This window comes from Tupaia chinensis, unplaced genomic scaffold, assembly GCF_000334495.1.
Source record: "Tupaia chinensis unplaced genomic scaffold, TupChi_1.0 Scaffold000573_1, whole genome shotgun sequence".
Lineage (NCBI taxonomy): Eukaryota > Metazoa > Chordata > Mammalia > Scandentia > Tupaiidae > Tupaia > Tupaia belangeri.
This window is the reverse complement of record NW_006160087.1, coordinates 1,474,723-1,494,443: the sequence shown is the minus strand read 5'-3', so window position 1 is coordinate 1,494,443 and position 19,721 is coordinate 1,474,723. Positions and strand designations below refer to the sequence as shown.

Sequence of the window (19,721 nt, the reverse complement as noted above, 5' to 3'; positions counted from 1 at the left end):
CCTCTCCTCTACACTGAGCTACCCTGCCACGCCGACCACATTCCACGGAAACTAAGTTTGCCAACAGTCCCAGGAAAGGCGGGACTTCGGGCTGTGGCTCCATTTGCCACTCCCTGCACAGCTGTCCCTGATTAGGTCCGCACGTGTCCCTCTGCTCTGCAGGGCTGGGATCCACAGTCCCAGTGCCCAGCCGCCCTCTCTAGCCCCGGCCTCTTCTCTCTTCAGCTCACTCCCGCTGGGATTCCCTCCCAGGTGGTTTTGGTCCTGTGGGGACCGGTGACTCACAGATTGCCCACCTCTTCTCTTCCTCTTACTCTACTCCGTCTTCCAGCTGCTGGGTTCTTGGAAAAGTCATGATGCACTTTTGCATAGAAAAACAGGAAAATATGACTTGCGTTTTCGGTGACCCCTACATGCCACGACCCATCACAGTTGTGCCTTGCACACCCCCTCATCTCCCTGCCACACGTGCCAGTTGTCAGTTGTCACTCACGTGCCAGCCCTGAGTCCAGTGCACTGTCCACTCGGTGCCGTGTCTGTGTAGCGACGTGGGGCACAGCCTCACAGGGGCTCTCACTGCGAGTCACACTCCCCGCCCTCAGGGGCCCTCAGTGCCGCCTGGCAGGCACACCCTCCCTCTCCAGCCAAGCCCTGCCTCGGCAGGTGCCATCTCCCAGGCTCCTTTCTCTTCCCTCCTCACCTGACCTTAGCTGTTGAACTGGCTGTCTAAGTCGGAGAGTGCTTCCTAGGCTGTATTTTACAGAGAGCTAGGAAGGTCTGTAGAAGAACTGTAAAAATGTAGGAATCTGGAGCTATTTTATAAAAAGATATTTTCCCCAGAAATTTAGGAATATTTGGAAAAGTTTAATTCTCCCTGTTGGCACTATCTTAGAAAACATTACTGGGGAGCAAGATTACTTTGAAAGGGTTTTTACTATATATATGCATGTTTTAGGTTCCTACCACAGGGCGTGTGCTTGCCAGAGAGAGAGAGACGGAGAGATGGAAAGTGAGGAATCACTCCCTGGGGAGGTTGACCACACTGCAATCCCTTCTCCTCTATTTTCCTCCTGGGATTTTGCGCATGTTTGGTGTGATTTTCATGCCGCCGGGTCTGGGACTCAAATGGTGGTTGGCTGTGTGGGAATCCAACACCTTAACCACTATGCCACCTGCTGGCTCTTTGAAAGGCTTTCTTTCTTTCTCTCTTTTTTTTGAAGAGGTTTTTGCTATAGCGCACCTGCGCTCGCAAGACAGACAGAGAGACAGAGAGAGAGAAAGCGAGAAATCACCCCCCGGGGGGATGGCCACGCCGCAATCCCTTCTCCTCCATTCTCCTCTCAGGATCTTGGGCATGCACGTACACGTGCCCAGCGTGAGTTTTAAGCAATAGGGTCTGGGACACGAACCATGGTTGACTACATGGGAGTCCAGCGACATAGCCATTATGCTAACTGCTGGTCCCTGAAAGGCTTTCTTAAAACTGAATTTGTATTTCTTTTGGCACTTTGGACGTTTGGAACAGCCTCTTCCCCTAGACTGTGAGCTCTGAGGCCGTGAGGCATCTGTCTCGGTACACTCTGGCTGCGGTACCCAAGAGCCACAGACTGGGCAGGTGGCTTACCAACAACAGGAACTTACTTCCCACAGTTCTGGAGGCTGGAAAGTCCCCGGTCCAGGCACTGGCAGATTCTCTGTCTGGTGAGGGCCTGCCTCGGGTTCACAGATGGCCCCCTTTTGCTGTGTTCTCATAGGGCAGCAGGAACAAGGAGCTCCCCGGGACTCTCTTAGAAGGGCACTAAGCCCATTCAGGAGGGCTCTGCCCACGTGACCTAGGAACCCCCAGAGCCCCAGCGCTATCTCCTGATGCTTGGCTTCACCACATACACGTGGGGGCTGGGGAGCACAAGCACTCAGACCATGGCAGGCTGTCTGTCGCTACGTGTCCCCAGCAATACCGCAGAGCTTGGCCCATAACTGCCGAACGGAAACCGCACGGGGAGAGAGTGAAGGAATGGGCTAACTATAGTCTTCCCTGTGGACACAAGGACGGGACGACGGTTGGCCGTGGACTGTGGGCACACCCAAACACGAGCTGCTGTGGACGGCTGCGGGGTGCCAGGCCAAGGGTTCGCGCGGGCCAGAGGGCGTTCTCTGTGAGGGCAGGTGCCGGGAGCAGAGGGCGGGAGAGCGAGGCAGGCAGGGGAGAAGCAGAAGGGCCACACGCATTACCTCCACACTCAGGCTGTGTGCCGCTCCATGCGCCGTCGGCCTGGCAGGTCCGCTCCGACGATCCCCGGAGGGCGTGGCCAGCTTCACAGCTGAAGCGCATCAGACTGCCGGGGGCAAAGCTGTCCCCCAGACGGATGCCATGGGCCGGGATCCCAGGGTCACCACAAACTCCCACGCTGGTTCCTATGGACCAGAACCAAACAAACCCTGTGGTTTAGCATGGAAGAAAGGGAGTGGAGCAGGAGAGAGAACGACATTGAGCCACCACTAGGGGGAGCAGTGGGTCCCCACGAGAGAGGACGGCAACAGACGGATGTGTCCAGCCCGTGGCCTGGACAGCTCCTGTCACGTTATATTGACACAACCATCAAAGAACACACAGGTCTGAGGTCACAAGTACGTCCTGGGAGCCACACCGGGAGGGAAGCGGAGGCTGCCTGTGCTGGTCTGGAATCTGAGAGGTCCCGACCAGCTGCATCTCTGTCTCCTCCCTTTGACCTTGTCCCCAACATCTGCTGCTGCCATGCCCTCTCCATTCTTGATGCCACTGTCTTAGCTCAGACGTTCATTATTCAATACTCTTTTGCCTGAGTTATTGCAAGAGCCTCCCAGTAAGAGTTCCTTCCTCCCAAGCTCTCCCTCTGATTCGCCTCCTACTTTATCCTCAAGTCTTGGCGATAAACCACTGGCCATCTACCCTCATTTCTGTGCAGGGGAAGCATCTCTGCTGGCCTCCCCATGCCTACAGGATGAAGCTCAAACTGCTCAGCCAGCCTTTGCTTTCTGGACGGCCCAGCTTCAAGCTTGATCCTGGGCCTTTATATTTACAAAAATAACTATCTGTTTTATACTTTCACTAATTTATATTTTATTTCTCTCATCAAAGAGAGGACAAATAGCCTCTTGGACATGCTCACACCACAATTCCTTTTCCTCCATTTCTTGTTCCTGCTGGGATTCAGGGTACGCCTGCACACGTGTCCTGCGTGGTTTTCAAGCTGCTGGGCTGGGATTCAAACCATGGTGGGTCGTGAGGGACCGGCTCCCATAATGCTTAACCAGGACACTGCAGGGCCAGCCCCGTTACTTTAAATTAACAAATAACAATTGGGTATTGTATCTCTTGATACATGTATTTTAAAATAGCTGAGAAGATTTTAACGAAGTTCTTACTTAGAAAAAAATGCTAAGTGATTCAACCTGGGGCTTTCAGTGAGAATTCCCTGCTCACGATTATGCAAAACGCACGTGCCCTGGAGAAAGGCTCTCTTACATCACTCTCGCTTTGTTCTGTCTCTTACTACGTCCCTGCATTTATCTGGCCTTACAGCAAAAATCTCTCAAAAATTGTTATTCTACTTTGCAATTGACATATAATAGTATGTATTTATGGGGTACAGTGTTGCTTTTTCTTTAATATGTGAACACAGTAATGATCAAATCTAGGCCATAAACCTATCCACCGTCTCAGCCATCGGTACTTCGTGAACATTCGAAATCCTCTCCTCTAGCTATTTTGAACTACGCATTGACTTGTCCCCAACTACAGTCAGTCCCGAGCCATGGGCTGCTAGAACCCGACCACCTGCGACTTGTGCTCTCGGATCTGTCAGTCAGGTTCTCCCTCTTCCTCAACCCCTTTCCTCCCCAGCTTCTGGCAGCTACCGTTTCACTGTCTACTTCTACGAGATCAAATCTTTGAGTGTTTACTTACAAGTGAGAACATACTTGTCTTTTAGTGCCCAGTTCATTTGTTGGTATAACTTTCTTGAGAAAAACAAAACAAAACAAAAAACAAAACTGGAGGCATTATACAACATGACTTCAAAATATACTATGAAGCGATAATAACCCAAACTGCATGGTATTGGCACAAAGACAGACACATGGGCCAAAGAAACAGAACACCCAGAAATGAGTCCACGTGCACATGGGTAACTGTTTTTATTTTTTTCCAGGTGCACATAGGTAACTTTTTTTTTTTTTTTTTTGACAAAGGTCCCAAGAACATTCATCAGGGAAAAAGTCTCTTTAATAAATGATACTGAGAAAATTGGATGTCCATATGCAAAAGAAGAAACTAGACCCCTAGCTCTCGCCATGTACAAGAATTAACTCAAAACAGACTAAAGACCTTTGTGTAAGTTCTGAAACCATGAAATTACTAGGAGAAAGCACAGTGGAAATGCATTAGGACATTGGTCCGGGTGAAGATGTTTTTAAACAAGAGCTCAAAAGTATGGACGACAAAACCCAAAAGAGACGAATGGGATTGCATCAAACAACGCTTCGTGCACGGGACTACCACCGAAGGGATGGGGGCTGCGTGCCTGGCTCGCCCTTTCCGAACGCCTCTGCCTCCTGGGCTTGCTCGGTGGTACCCAGGACCCCAGCCGTCCTCCCCAACGCCCTTCCACCAGAGCTCCAAACAGAAAGCGGGCGGGCCCAGGTGGCACGCCTTCCTCTAGTCTGGGCTGCTGAGTCCTCATGGCTCATGTTAGTCCTGCCCTGCCCATGAATCAGGTGATGAAGGAGTTACGGGTGCAGGCCGAAGCTCCAGGTGGTCATACAGATCTGGCGAAGTGTCCGGCTTGTCCTGGGCAGCCGACAGCCCTTTGAACCATGGTTTTAGAACCCTCCTCCAGGGAGACCTAACAAATATCTGGCTCAACATTCTGGCCCTGTTCGAAATTCTGGGGAGACAGGCGCATCTGGGAACCTCAGACTGCAAGGACGGCCGCACACGCTATGGGTGAGGTCTACATCAAGGAGAAGACTTCCCCTTCTGTGTGGGGGGGGCTGAGATTCCATTTCCAGGAAGGATCAGGCATGGGAAAGGCCGGGGGTTCATTTCAAAGCCAAGGGGGTCCCCGAGGAACATGAAGCTGCTCACGCAGCCTGAGGGCGAGGTCCTATGTGGGACCCTCCTGGGCCAGCCAGGCAGGCTCACCCCGGAGAAGACAAAGCTGCAGGGTGCTAACTTTATTTTTTAGGTTTTCGCCATAGTGTGTGCGTGTATGTTTGCTGGAGAGAGACGGGGCGGGAGTAGTGAGAAATCACCCCCCAGGGGGCATAGCCACGCCACAATCCCTTCTCCTCCATTCTCCCCCCCAGGATTTTGGGTGCGCATGCACACGTGTCCCGCATGCATTTGAAGCTGCCAAGTCCAAGACTCGAATCACGGTCGGCCATGTAGGAGTCCACTACGATGCCACCTGCTGGCCCCTGGATGCTAATTTTCTTAGCTTGGTGGTTTCTATTGTTGGTGGACAGTTCACTTTCCAATGCGGTGTCTGCTTTATGAGCTGAGGAATGAGTTTCTGCCTTGGATACTAGGGACACGAGAGGCTCGGCGGTGCCCACACTCGCTAGTGCCCTCAGAGAGACTGAGCCCACCAGGCAGCCGGGACATAGGACAACGAGGGAGGGCAATGGTAAGAGAAAGCCAAGCAGGCTGGGGCTGGCGTCTGACACCAGACAAGAACCGGCAGGGATTAGGGTTGAGCTGATCAACGGGAAGGTTCGGGCTGCTCCCAGGAATTCGGGGAGCAGGTGTCTTGACGGGACTCTGCCTACAGGTGCCCCTCAGAGTGGAGCCTTCCTCGCTTTGCAGGGCCTTGGCTGTACGGGCTCAGCCAGAGCTGCCTGGAGAGGAAGCAGGGCTCCCCGGTAGGGCTCCATCGGGCTGCGCCCTCTTCTCGCTGTGCTCTCTGTGTGGGAGGGAAGGCTAGGGGCTCGAAGGTCGGATTCCCTCCCACCCATCGGCCACGCTCGCTCCTTGGAGCCTGTCCACCTCCCCTGGTGCCCTGCTCCTTACCTGAGCAGTGGGGGAGGGAGCCGGTCCAGTGTCCGTCCAGCCCGCACATACGGGTGGCGTTTCCCACCAGAGTTCGCTCGCCCGTGCAGCTGTAGCGCACGACGGCTCCCACCGTGAAGCTGTCTCCGGACATCTGGGCATGCGGCGGGGAGCCGGGGTGGCCGCAGGACACCACTGTGGGGAGGGACAAACACCTCGGCAGCTGCACCCAGGGTGAGTCGTCATCCCACGGCATTCCCCGGGATCCTTCCAGCACACGAGGCAGGGAACAAGGGAGCCCCTCGGTGTCTCTTGAACCCAGTCTCTGCTGGAACAGCCACCAGGAAGCAGCAGACAGTGCCGGCCGCCAGGTCACAACTCCGTCTACGTGAAATGTCCAGAACGGGCAGACCCACAGGGACAGGACAGAGACTCGAACAGGAGACCCGCAGGGACAGGACGGGGACTAGAAGGGGCAGACCCGCAGGGACAGGAAGGGGAGTAGAACAGGCAGACCCGCAGGGACAGGACGGGGACTAGAAGGGGCAGACCCGCAGGGACAGGAAGGGGAGTAGAACAGGCAGACCCGCAGGGACAGGACGGGGACTAGAAGGGGCAGACCCGCAGGGACAGGAAGGGGAGTAGAACAGGCAGACCCGCAGGGACAGGACGGGGACTAGAAGGGGCAGACCCGCAGGGACAGGACAGAGACTCGAACAGGCAGACTCGAACAGGGAAGAACAGAGACCAGAGGTTTCAGGGGCTGGGGGGAGTAGGAGTAGTGGGGTGATTGCTGAAGGGTTTCCTTTTAGGGTGATGAAAATGCTCTGAAAGTAGGTAGCAGAGGTGGCTGTAAAACTGTGAACATACCAAAATCACAAAATTGTAAGCTTCTGAGTGAATTTTGCGGTATGTGAATCATATTTCACTAAGAAAAAAAAGCGAAACGCAAATGCTCTGTATCTTCCAGCTGGGGCCAGCAGATGGCGCTGTGGTTGAGGCGCTGGTCACACAAGGCCAACTGTGCAGTTTGAGTCCCACACCCAGCGGCTTGGAAAGCGCGCTCGCTGCATGTGTGTGTCTGCCAGTCCCGAGAAAAGAAGGGACTGCGGTGCGGCCGTCCCCGGGGGTGACCCCACCCCGCTCTGTCTTCGGCAGTGCACATGTCCTATGGCCAAAGCCCAAAACAAACGAAAAACTCCCAATGGAAGGAATGGAAGGTCCTCACGTAAGTTCTAAACATCAAAATGACATGCTTTTACATACAGACCGGCTAGAAGTAAAATAAGAAATGCATCACGCAGGGGCCTGCAAGTGGCACGGGGTTAAGGCACTCGCCTCCCGCCAGGCTGGCTGTGGTGGGCTCCCAGGCCTGGTGGCTTAAAAATCCTGCTGGGCACATGTGTGTGCACGCCCAAAGTCCTGGGAGGAAAGGGGATTGCGGCGTGGCCACTCCCTTCTGCGGGAGGAGGTTTCACTTTCTCTCTCTCTCTGGTGAGTGAATGTGCCCTATGACAGAAGCTTAGAGAAAAATTATGCAAATATTAAGGAAGCTGGTTATAAAAATATCAATGTAATCATATGTTAATTATATCGATGTCAATATTTTAAAAATATTAATTTATTATTATTTTAAAATTTGCTGTAGGGCATGCATGCTCCCCAGAGTGAGGCAGAGAGAAAGAGAGAGGGAAAGTGAGAAAGCAAGCCGGGAGGTCTGGGACTTGAACCACGGTCAGCCATGTGGGAGTCTGGCGCCTTACCCTCCAGGTCACCTGCCTGCCCCTCAGGGCCAATACTAGCATCAGATAAAATAGGTTTGGGGATAAAAACGTAATATATAGATTGGGTCACTTTTTATAACAAAAGCTTCACGTCACTGGAAGACACAACGATTTGAAGGCGCCAGGGCTCTGACCCTCAAGCTGACACCTTGGGTACATAGGTTGCTGTCCATTTCCAGCCCCAAACAATCTGTCAGTCATGGATGGGGTGGGACGGCCATGCTGGGCCTGAGCCAGGGAGACATGGGTGCGAGCAGCTGTACTCATTTCCTCATTCCTGGTGGCACAAGTGTGTCAGGAAACGCCTGGGCCGGAGGGCCTGCAGCAGGTATACAACCCGCCAACGGGAGACAGGGGGCTGCTTTCCTCATAGGACGTGAGGGTGGCAGCCAGAGGTCGACTCGACAGCCCTGCGCCCCCTTTTCGCATGTCGCCACTGCTTCTCCTGATAACAGTCAATGCGGTTACTGTTCATGGAGTGGCTACGACATGCCATGTACTGTCCTGGTACTTTTTACGGATCTTCCCATTTCATGCTCCAAGCACCCTGTGGAGTAGGGGTTGGCATTATTTTTGTGGATGAAGACCATGAGCCTCTGCGGGTTAGTAGATGTCTTCTAACCCACACAGCTTAATTCCAATCCAGGCCGGTCTGCCCGAGCCTGGGGCCTGTGTGTGTCAGTCTTTCAGAGGAGAAAGGGGCTCCTGAGCTGTGCTTCTGGAAAGGCAAGGCGGGGTGAGTGGAGCTGGCGTCCTGAGGGAAGGGAGCCCGAAGGCGGGAGAGGTTGGCGGCAGGGCCAGAGAGGAAGGCGACGGGCTTCTAGCCAAGGAGGACGAGTCCACCCAAGGCTCAGAAGGGCTCTGACCGTCGGGGACAGCCCCAGTGACTGTCACGGTGACGTAGGACACGCACAGGCGCACACACACGTGCACACCACACACACGCAAAGGGGAGGCCTGTTCTCCGACGCGCACCGCCCCGCGAGTCACGCTGAGCGGGCGGCGTCTACTTACAGAGGCACTGGGGGCGGGGGCGGTCCCACGTGCCGTCCCCCTGGCAGCTGAGCACCGGGGTGCCCAGCAGGTAGAAGCCGTGGCTGCACTGGTAAGACACGGTGGTGCCAAAGCTGAACCCGTGCGGGCCGCTGGTGTGGACGTGCCGGACGCTGTTCTCCTGGTGCCCCGGGTCCGTACAGTTGAGGACTGCAGCGGGACGGGATGGTTAGAGGCAGAGACCTGGGTGTGAGGGCTTCCTTAAGTTCCTACACGAGGATTCAGGAGTCCCAGCGCAGCGAGCGCTCGGCCCAAACGAGGTGATGGCGCAGATCCTGCGTGGGAAGGGGGCTGGCCCTGGGGCTGCTGCGCTTCTGCCCAGCCTGGGGCACCTGGGCCACAGGTGGACCCTCTGCGTCCAGCGAGACAGCACCTCCTCAGAGAAGCTCCCACCTCCTCCCGGGCTGGCTCCCCTTCCTCCCCAATGCTCCCCGGTACAAACCTCTACTGCTGACGCCTAGGCTAGACTGGGATTCATTTGGGTACCTGCGTCCCTGGAGGGCGAGACTGCCCCACCTCTGTGTGCCCGGTCCCTGTCCCCATGTGTCCACCATAGCAAAACTTGTCGATCGTAAACCCACACAGCTGAGCTGACTTGAGCAGGGCGAGCTCTTTCGAAAACTGTTTTAATCATTTTTATGAGTATTTCAGGGAGACATTAATATCCTGGGGGACCAATTTGACTTTAAAATGTTCAAGTGTTTCAAAAGCAGCTCAACTGAAAAGTTCCAGAGTGAGGGTTTAGAAAAACGATGGTATAATTCATAACCCATGGTCTCGGCCTCTGCTTCCAAAACACCTTGGCATCTATCACTTCACCTGAGGCTCATACTCACCACATGAGGTAGTCAGGGCAGGTATTCTTTATCTTGATAAGCCTTTAAAATAGTTGGGAAACTCTTTCCTAGATAGTCCAAAGGGGGTCAGATTTTTGTCTATTATTTCCTCTTCAGTCTGTGGTTCCTTTCTCTGCCTTCTCATCCCCATCCCATTCATTTCAAACCTTAGACTCCTGGCTTTTTATCTGTATTCCAACCTTGTGGTCTTACAATTTTTTTCATCAAGAATAGAGCACTATTGAGTATGATTTTAAAGGAGCTGCAGCAGCCACTTTGCAGTCATGAGGGAAAACCAAGATGTTGCTCTTGACCTCACTGAACAGCTACAGAAATAGCACTACTTCTAGATCTTCTGCTTAGGTGAGAAAAATAAACTTCTATTTGTTTTAAATAATGGGGTTTATAGGATGATGATAAATTACTCGTTCTTGGAAATGTAAAGAAAAATACTTCAAGGATGAAACTAAGTTACACTTTCTTATACAATCCATGATGAAAGTTTACACAGCTGTATCTCGGGTTGAGAAAGTCCCCACTCCCGACCCTTCTCTGCCCTGCTCCTGGGTGACAGCTGGGTGGTAGGGCAGAGGCAGCGGCGTGGGAGGGGAGAGGCTACTCACTTCTGCAGGTGGGCAGCACGCCACTCCACTGACCGCTGGCCAGGCACTGGGACCTAGCAGCCCCTTCAGCCACAAACCCGGGGTTGCAAACAAACTTGACCACGTCGTTGAGGTTAAACTGGTTGCCCTGAGTGAGGCCATTGATGGGGTTGCCTGGGTGTCCGCAGGTAATTGCTGTAACCAAAACAGAAGACAGGTAACACCTCTCACTCCACACCCGGAGCCAGCCTCTTCTCCCTGGCACGCTCCTGCTCATCAGCCAAGTTCAGCCCTTAGCCTAACTTCAGTGTCTTTTGCTGTGAAACCTTTATTTCCTGAAACCGCCATGGGGATGGGACGACTCGAGAGAAATCACCCTGGCTTCCCACGGGGCACTGGGGCAAGGATGTGTTCCGTGTGGTCGGATGGCCAGTCCTCTGCATTTTGTCTGCCTTTGGTTGCGGGGGCTCCCCATTTCCAGCCTTCATATCTGGGCAGCCCGAGGCCCACCGCAGCTGACTCGGACCCATCCTCGCTCCTGGCCAGCCTTAGCGGGGTCAGAGGTGACAACCAAGCCTGGTGTGGTTTCTGTCACCACGCTGGACCCGTGGCCCAGGCCACTGCGGGGAGCCATGCTGCTGGGGGGCAGCCCCGGCCACCCCTCCCACAGGAAGGCTGTGCGGCCATAGTTCCCGGCCCTTTTCTGCGCCATCTTACTTGGGCTGCCCAGGGAGGGACCTGTGCTCTCGGGGAAGAAGGTGCCAGCACACCCGCCCAGCTGCCTCCTCCCTCAGGGCCCAGCAGCCAGCAGGAGCCGTTCTCGTCACTCCCCCAATACTGGGGGCCCTTACCCCGGGGTGGAGCTGCCTCTAACGGGGTGGCTGAATCCCGTTCACTCTGGGGTTCAGGTAGCAGGCCCCAGCGGCTCCCACGCTGAGCCCCATTATCCAGCTGGTCTTTGTTAAGAGCAGAGGTGATGTTTCGGCCTCCGCCCACACTGCTGTGTTTACAGATTTGTTCAGGAAGCGGAGGGCCTGGGCCGCGTGGCGCCTGCTGCCTCTTCTGTCCCTGCTCTCCTTGTTTGCTCCCACTGCTGCAGGTCGCCCCACTCGGCCGCGGGTCTCCTGGGGTTCCTTGAACTCGTGGGACAAGCTCCTGCCCAGGGCATTGCACCCGCTGGTCTCTGCCTGCCATGGCCACTCCATAGTCCTCGGCTCCTTCCCGCACACCCTCAGGTCTCCCCTCCAGCGTGACTGTATAGGGGCTTCCCCTTCACAGTGAACTCCTTCACCGGCGAGGCTCTACCTGCTCCCTGCAAGTTTGTGTCTTAAATACACCCAATAAAAAGGGCAAGGTGAGGGCAGGCAGAGGCGCAGCAGTAATGCAACTGGACCCATAGGGAAAGGTCCTAGGTTCACATCCTGGGACCTCCTTGAGTGCACTGGGCACATGCACATGTGCCCCTGATCTGATATGGCTGCCTCTCTGTCTCTGTGTGTCTCTCTGTCTCTCTCATAGAAGAAATGAACACATTTTAAAAATTGTTTATTTAATTTTATTATTACTGTTTTTAAATATTTGCAATATGGCATGTGCGATCACCCGAGAGAGACAGAGACAGAGAGTGGGAAAGTGAGAAAGTAAGCTGCCAGGTCCAAGACTTGAACTGTGGTCAGCCATGTGGGAGTCCCGCACCTCAATCCCCACGCCACCTGCTGGCCCCCAAATGTTTTAAAAAAGCAAAGTACAAGAGAAAAGAAGGTAACACGCAAAGCAAAATGACAATGGAGGAGCACTTCTAAGAGAGTCAAAGGAATAAATAGTGATGGTGGATTCACATCCAACCCGCTGTCCTTCGAGACAGGTGCAGAAGCACACGTGAGAACCTGGATGATACAGTGTCTGTAAAGGATCTTTCTGAGGCGCCTCCTAGAGACTGGGCTTGCCCCTGCCGAGGGGGAGCTGGAAGCGCCCCAGCAGCACTGGTGAGTGTTTATTGCGCTCAGTTGTACTCGAGGAGTGAAATCGAAGTGCGAGAGGCGGGCAGAACAGTAACAGACAGCATGAAAATGACGCTACGGAAACTGAAAGGAGAAGGAGGGGAGAGGATGGGAGGGAGGCTCGTTTGGTGTTGGGGAGCCAGCGGATGAGAGTCAGAGTATGCCACTGAAGTCCGAGAAGCCAGGCCCAGTCAAGGCAGCACACCCTGCAGGCTGCCACACGGCGGAGTGAGGGCTCATGGGAGGCCTGGGTTCATGGTGGGCCTGGCCTCCCCCGTAACCTGCATACACTGTACTTCCAGCCACTTGGAAGTGGGAGGCTGGAGAATTGTGAAACCGTTTCTAGAAACTCTCTCTCTCTCTCTCTCACACACACACACAATTTCAAAATGGATAATAAAGGTTAAATAAGAAAACAGGTGGGTGACAGCATTAAAATGTTATTAAGTACAAAAATAAACAACAAAATGAAGATACAAACTTTCCTAAATACCAAAAGAAATGAAAATAAGAAACAGCAGAGAAAATACATCAAGCAGATAAATATGGTAAATATTTTACAGATGATAATGACATAAAAGTTGACAGGATGAGGGCAAACATTGGGCTAACCAGTGACATGGTGATTATGGCAACGGGGACCCACTTGGCTGACTGCATGGTTTGAGTCCTGAACCCAGCAGCTTAAAAACACCAGATACGTGTGCATGCATGCCCAAAATCCCAAGAGGAGAACGAAGGAGAAGGGACTGCGGCATGGTCATCCCCTCTGGCGAAATGCTTATCACTTTTTTTTCTCTCTCCAGTGAGCAAACGTGCCCTATGGCAAATGAAAAATCAAAAAGAGGAAACATTAGACACATCAATCCGTGTGAACGAATTCAGCTGACCTCCTAAATGAAGGAAGGCAACGTTCAACGTTCTGCTGCATTAAGAGTCATAGCTGATTCCCGAGATTCGGAACAGCTCAGATCAATGGATGGTCACAGCCGTCCCAGGTTGAAGGATGAAAGCAGGGACTGTAAGCCCAGTACCATGCGAAGTAACAGTCAAGCTAACAAGTGTTGAAAGTGGTGAAGAAGACAGTTTTCAAGGCTAAACCCCACTATTTGCAATGGAGACGTAATAGTAACATAGCAACCACCTTTATGTAGCAAAAAGAGAGGCAATGTCAGGAAATATAGAGACACACTAATAACAGGAAACTGTAAACATCTCCCAGAGCAAAACGGGCCAGTCGGCTACCAGTAATGAGAATGGAGGTTTAAACGATACGGGTGAGTATTTACTGAAAGTTATACCGAAGACCCTTTCTTCTCAGGTGTGCATGGAGCATTCATAACAACTGGCCAAATATGAGGTCACAGAGAATGCACCAGTAAATTCTATTAATTAGAAATGCAGGGACCAGCAGTTAGCGTAATGGCTATGTCGCTGGACTCCCACGTAGTCAACCGCGGTTCGCCTCCCGGACCCGGTGGCTTAAAACTCACGCCGTGCGCGTGTGCGTGTGCATGCACGTGCCCAAGATCCCGAGAGGAGAATGGAGGAGAAGGGATTGCGGCGTGGCCGTCTCCCCTGGGGTTGATTTCTCGCTTTCTGTCTCTCTCTCTCTCTGTCTTTTTGGCGAGCGCACATGCCCTATAGCAAAAACCTCTCCAAAAACAAACAAAAACAAACAAACAAAAAAACAATATACAATTGAATGAAGTTAGACATGAATAACAACGTAAGATCAAAAAAGTCCCTTCCAACTACAAGGAAAAAATCCTTTTATTAAAAATCTTCTAGGAACCAGCAGTTAGCGTAATGGCTATGTCGCTGGACTCCCACGTAGTCGACTGCGGTTCGGGTTCGGGTCCCGGACCCGGTGGCTTAAAACTCACGCCGGGCGCGTGTGCGTGTGTGCCCAAGATCCCGAGAGGAGAATGGAGGAGAAGGGATTGCGGCGTGACCATCCCCCCTGGGGGGTGATTTCTCGCTTTCTGTCTCTATGTCTCTTTCTGTCTGTCTGGCGAGTGCACGCACCCTACAGTGAAAATCTCTCCCCAAAAAAAAAAAAAAAATCTTCTAAGAGCCAGCAGATGGTATAGCGGTTACATCACTAGGCTCCCACATGGCTGGCCCCGGTTTGCATCCCGGACACTTGAAACTCATGCTGGGCATGTGTGCATGTGTGCCCAGAATCCCAGGAGGAGAAGAAGTAGTGGCATGTTCATCTCTCCTGAGGGGTGGTTTCTCACTTTCCCTCTCACTGACTCGGTCTCCGTCTCTCTTTGGCGAGCGCCCTAAGGCAAAAACCTCTTTAAAAAATATTCTAGGTGAAATAGAAAACTAATATCAAAATAAGAGATTTCTAATAAATAATAAACATTCACTATTGGAATCATGGGACATAAATGAAGCAGTGATCTGAAGAAATTTCAGTCTTAAATATTTGTGTTGATAAAAATAAAAAATGGTGGAATGAATATACATGAATTAAATCCCCACCTTGAAGGCTAGAAAATGGGGACCTGGAGCCAGCAGGTGGTGTGGTGGTTAAGGCACTGGACTTCTACAAGGCCAGCCGTGGTTCAAGTCCCAGACACGGTGGCTTGAAAATCACAGTGCAAACACACGCACTACAGCAAAAACGTAATAAGAAAAAAAAAGAAGCTAGAAAATGAGCACGAGAAGAACCAGGAGAAATCACAAAGGATATAATAAAGGCGAAAGCAGTAATCAATGATGCAGAGAACCGAGAACGAGAGAGGTATTATTACATCTTGGAAATGAATATGGGAACCTCTGGCTAACCTAATCAAGAGAGGAAGGGAGAAAGCCCAAGTTGACTGTGAGCCCACGGCTGGGGAGAGCGATGACATACTTACGCACACAGAAAGGGGTCTTGCCCGACCAGCGGTGGTCCTGCTGGCAGATGCGCACAGACATGCCGAGGAGGCGGAAGCCGGCGTTGCACTGGTACACCACGCTGCCCCGGTAGCTGTAGTTCTCCCCGTTGATGTGTCCGTTGACTATGGGCTCGGGAGTCCCACAGTGCCCAGCTTTGGTGGGGATTGGGAGAGAACAGATCGAATAGAAGCTACTGGAGGACGAAGGGGAGCTTGGTCAGGACAGGGAGAGACGGGGATGGTTGGGAAAAGGAGCAATTTACCCAACCACCTTCCCCTTGAGTAGCTATCCAGAACTGACTTCAGGAATCCTAAGCATGGTAGGAATGGTGTGGAGCACATGGCAACCCCAGATCCCAAGGATCCTGAGTGGCCGTCCACTTCTGAGGGTTAGTGTCTGTGTACGTGGGTGGAATGTTATCATCGTTCATACCCCCTGCCTCTGAGAGCCTCCCCTTCTTTTTCTCATCAACCATTATTTACTGAGCTTCTACTGCATAGACCCCACCATGGTCTACACTGGGGCAGCCAAAGCCGAGCTGTGTTGAAAACAACTATGCAAAACAGATGGTTTGGCTAAATCCATCCTCCCTTCTCCTTGAGTGGTAGCTAGGCAAACTATTCTTATGAAGCGGGGTTTGGGTAGAGTGCACTCCTGGCGTCTCCATCAGGTCAGGGGCTCTGTGTGAGACAAGCTGGGACAGGACCCAACACGGGCCTCAGTGGGAGGCAGTGCTGCTCACCCCCGGACGGACCATCCAATCTGCCCAGTTTGTGTGCCTGGGACCCTCTTCAGGAACTGAGGGGTTAAAGGCAGGATTGAGGAGATAGAGCCTTAGCGTATAAGGCACAGGCAGGGGTGGGCGAGCTGGAGCAAATGGTAACTTTGTCCTTGGTAAGCCAGGTCACGTTTCTGTCATTTGCTTAGCACATGTATAGATATATGTGAAATTTGGTAATATATACTATAAAGGGTATTGGAGGTGTGTTAAAGGAATGTGTCTCTCCCCACAGGTGGAAACTTGGGCTTCACCACCACACGAGGGCCAATAAGTGACTGTTTTTCCTACAAGTGAGAACCCCTCCAAGCTGGCCTCATCAGACTTGAAACTCTTCTCATTCTTTCCCACGCCCCAGGAGAAGGCAGTTGAGTTTAGTCAGGGCAGATGGCCAATAGGATCAGTTAAATGCTGCTGTTCAAAGACTAGGTCCCTGGTTTGGAAAGACCCACCGTGTGAGGGAAGGAGGTTAGGCCTGGAGAGGCCACTTACCAAGGCAGCGGACTTCAGAGCCGCTCCAGAGCCCATTGGCCATGCACTCCCGCACCCTGGAGCCCACCAGCGTGTATCCGGAATTGCAGGAGAAGATGGCGGTTGCCCCATAGACCGACAATGTTCCGATGCGATGCCCGTTGGGGGGGATGGGGAGCTCTCCACAGGAGATAACTGGAAGGATCACAGCATGCTCAGAGAGCCGGCCCCGAGAGGAGAGATACGTGCTGTCTCTCATAAACAACAATAGTGACCCACATAAGACCTGTCTAACCTCACTCTCATGGCCAGATTATGGGTCACACGCTGGCTCGCGTGGTGTGACGTCCTGCTATGGTGTGAATGTGTTCCTGACCCAAATTCAAGTGTTGGTTTGGTCGTGACAGTATTGAGAAGGTAGAAACTTAATCTAACTATGGGATTAGGAGGTGGAGCTCTGGGTAGACGATTAAGAGGAGATAAAGTCGGCAGGGCGGGACCCCCATAACTGAGTAGAGGGGGGTTTATAAGGGGAGAACGAAACCAGAGCAGAGGCACAGGCACGCGGACACAGACGTGATCTCTCGCTCGGCTTTGCACCATGATCTCCCTTCTGGCTTCTCACCATGATCTGTCTCTCGGCTTCTCACCATGATCTGTCTCTCGGCTTCTCACCATGATCTGTCTCTCGGCTTCTCACCATGATCTGTCTCTCGGCTTCTCACCATGATCTGTCTCTCGGCTTCTCACCATAATCTCTCTCGGGGCTCCTCACCATGATCTCTCTTGGGGCTTCTCACCATGATCTCTCTTGGGGCTTCTCACCATGATCTGTCTTGGGGCTTCTCACCATGATCTCTCTCTTGGCTTCTCACCATGATTTGTCTCTCGCCTTCTCCCCATGATCTGTCTCTCGCCTTCTCACCATGATCTGTCTCTCTCGGCTTCTCACCACGTGACGCCCTGAGCTGCCCTGGGCTCTGCAGAGTTCTGACCAGTGAGAAGACCCTCACCAGACACAGGCCTTTGACCTTGGGCCTCTAAAACCATGAGCTGAATAAACCTCCGTTCTTTATGAATTTGGTATTGTGTTACTAAGCAGCAGAGAACACACCTCAACTGGAGGTGTCTCCAGAAGCTCCGAGGAGGCAATAAAATGCCCAGGCTCCTTCCAGACCCAGGACTCACGATGTGCAGAGGTGAGGCCCAGGAGTGGGTATGTTTAAAAACCCCGCAAGCGGTTCAAATGTGCGCCGTGATGAGGAAGAGGTGGCGATGCCTGGTGCTCTCCTCAGTGCCCAGAGCACATCCTGTAGATCAGTCTCACCGGCCTGCTCTGCTGGGCCGAGTGGCAGACTCACAGTCCTCGGCAGAGCCCAGCCGACGGCCTCCGGGGGACCATGAGGTGAGGCCTGACAGCCCAGGCTCACGCGACATGTGAGTGGCTGTTGACACACTGTGACTTCTGCCCCTGCACACAATGGATTTATGCCAGTGCGGCGTCTACACCACAGTGTGTAAGCGCGACAACAGCATACGGGGTCACGGGTGCTGGAAGGTGCCGCTCCTTCTACCCGGTCTCAGACTCCCTCCGCTCCTCCACAGGCTAGTCTCTCTCCGCCTTTCACCATCGCTTACATGACAGTCGCACTGACTGTGAGTCCCATGAGTCTGTCCCCATGGTGGTGATTCTATGGGGGGCCACCTAGAGCCCGCTTCAGGGCCAAAGGACTCGTCTCCCCTGCTGCTGGCCAACAAGTGTGGGCTTTGAGCTCTCTTCAGACCGTCCTGACGAGTCCTCCCAGCCAGGACCATGCTCCCTCGGCCAGCCTGCATCCAGTACCTGGCCAGGGTGGACATACCGAGGCCCTGTGCCCCACTTGTAACAAGTTTCAGGGGTCATCCCGGTTGTAAGAGCTCCTGGTGGTCAGCTGAGGCTTTCACAGACAGGGCATCAGAGCCCAGCTTCTCCCTCTGCGAGCCTTGGCCCCTGCTCTCCCTGTCTCTGCCCTCCTCTTCCCTGCTGCAGGTGGCGATCCGAAGAGCACTCCCTAATAACCTGTCAGGTTAAGGGCCCTGACCTTTGAATTATGTTAGAGAACCTAATATAATCATTATGCAGTAAATATCTGTTCTGAAAAACCACACTGTACTTACTTATACTAAATATTATATGTAAATTAGAAATTTAAGAAAAAAACTCACAAAAAAGCAAAGGAAATCAATTAACAATGGAGGAGAGGCGGAGGGCGCTTGTCCCCTGTGCTCTCCTGCTGCCCGTGCACGCTCCCCTCGCGAGTCTCACAACACCACACGGCATTCCGTCGCCGCCTCGTGCACACTCCCAGCAGACTGAGCTCCTGGCGGGCAGGGCCACTGCGGTCTTCCTGCGTCTCTGGCACCTGTGCAGTAAGGCTAACGGAGGGTGGCGTGGCATGTGGATTCGTGCATGTACTTCAGGAAAGGAACTGGCGTTCCAGGCCGATTCTTGGGGCGTGTCTAGGAAGAGCACGCTGCCGCCCCTGGCCCTACCCTTCTGCTCTGCCGCCCCAGCTCCCCCATGTGGGAGGTGGCTCAGCTGGGAGCTGGTGCCAGACCTGCCCGCGGCCTCCTGGGCTTACTTTGGCAGGTGGGTAGAGAGTCTCCGAGGCTCCACTTGCCGTCGGCCTGACAGCGGATGACCCTCTGGCCCGTGTAGTAGTAGCCGGGGTCGCAGATGAGCATCAGCTGGGCCTGGAACTGGAACTGTGTCTCGAAGACCAGCCTCCAGCGGCCGTGCTCCACGCTGGTGCTGCCGACATCCGGGCACGTCACGGCTGGGGACGGGAGCAGGGAGGACACCAGTCACCTACGGAAGGCCCCGCAGGAGTCCAGAGCTCGGGGCCAGGAGGACTCAACGCGCTGATAGAGACTGAGCAGCTCTGTCCCCAGGCAGGTTCGGTAAATGGACAAAGGGGGTTGGGTGGGGCATGTGGCAAACTGGGGGGCGCAGAAGTGCCGGAGAGGCAGAAAGGGGGGGTTATGTGTGAGAATGGAGGCTCCACTGGCCAGATCTTCATTTTTCAAGGGAAGCCAGAAATCTGGGCTTTTCAGCTGGTGGCATGGTGGTTACGGTGGCTGGGTTCCACACGGCAGACTGCTTGGTTGGAGTCTGGACCGAGTGGTTTTAAAATATGGCTGGTGCGTGTGCACGCCTGCCCAGAATCCTGAGAGGAGGGTGGAAAAGCGACTGTGGTGTGGCCATCCCCCCCCGGGCATATTTCTCACTCCCCCC

At 53.4% G+C, this 19,721-nt stretch overlaps 1 protein-coding gene across 1 annotated transcript in view; it reads right to left on the bottom strand.

Annotated features, from left to right (window-relative positions):
• Positions 1-19,721, bottom strand: part of CSMD2 (CUB and Sushi multiple domains 2) — a 565,338-nt gene that overhangs the window by 38,794 nt on the left and 506,823 nt on the right. Inside the window, 7 exon segments of the mRNA XM_027775561.1 lie at positions 2,233-2,415; positions 6,050-6,223; positions 8,827-9,015; positions 10,325-10,498; positions 15,177-15,350; positions 16,469-16,642; positions 19,069-19,263. Coding sequence (XP_027631362.1) covers positions 2,233-2,415; positions 6,050-6,223; positions 8,827-9,015; positions 10,325-10,498; positions 15,177-15,350; positions 16,469-16,642; positions 19,069-19,263 — 1,263 coding nt within the window.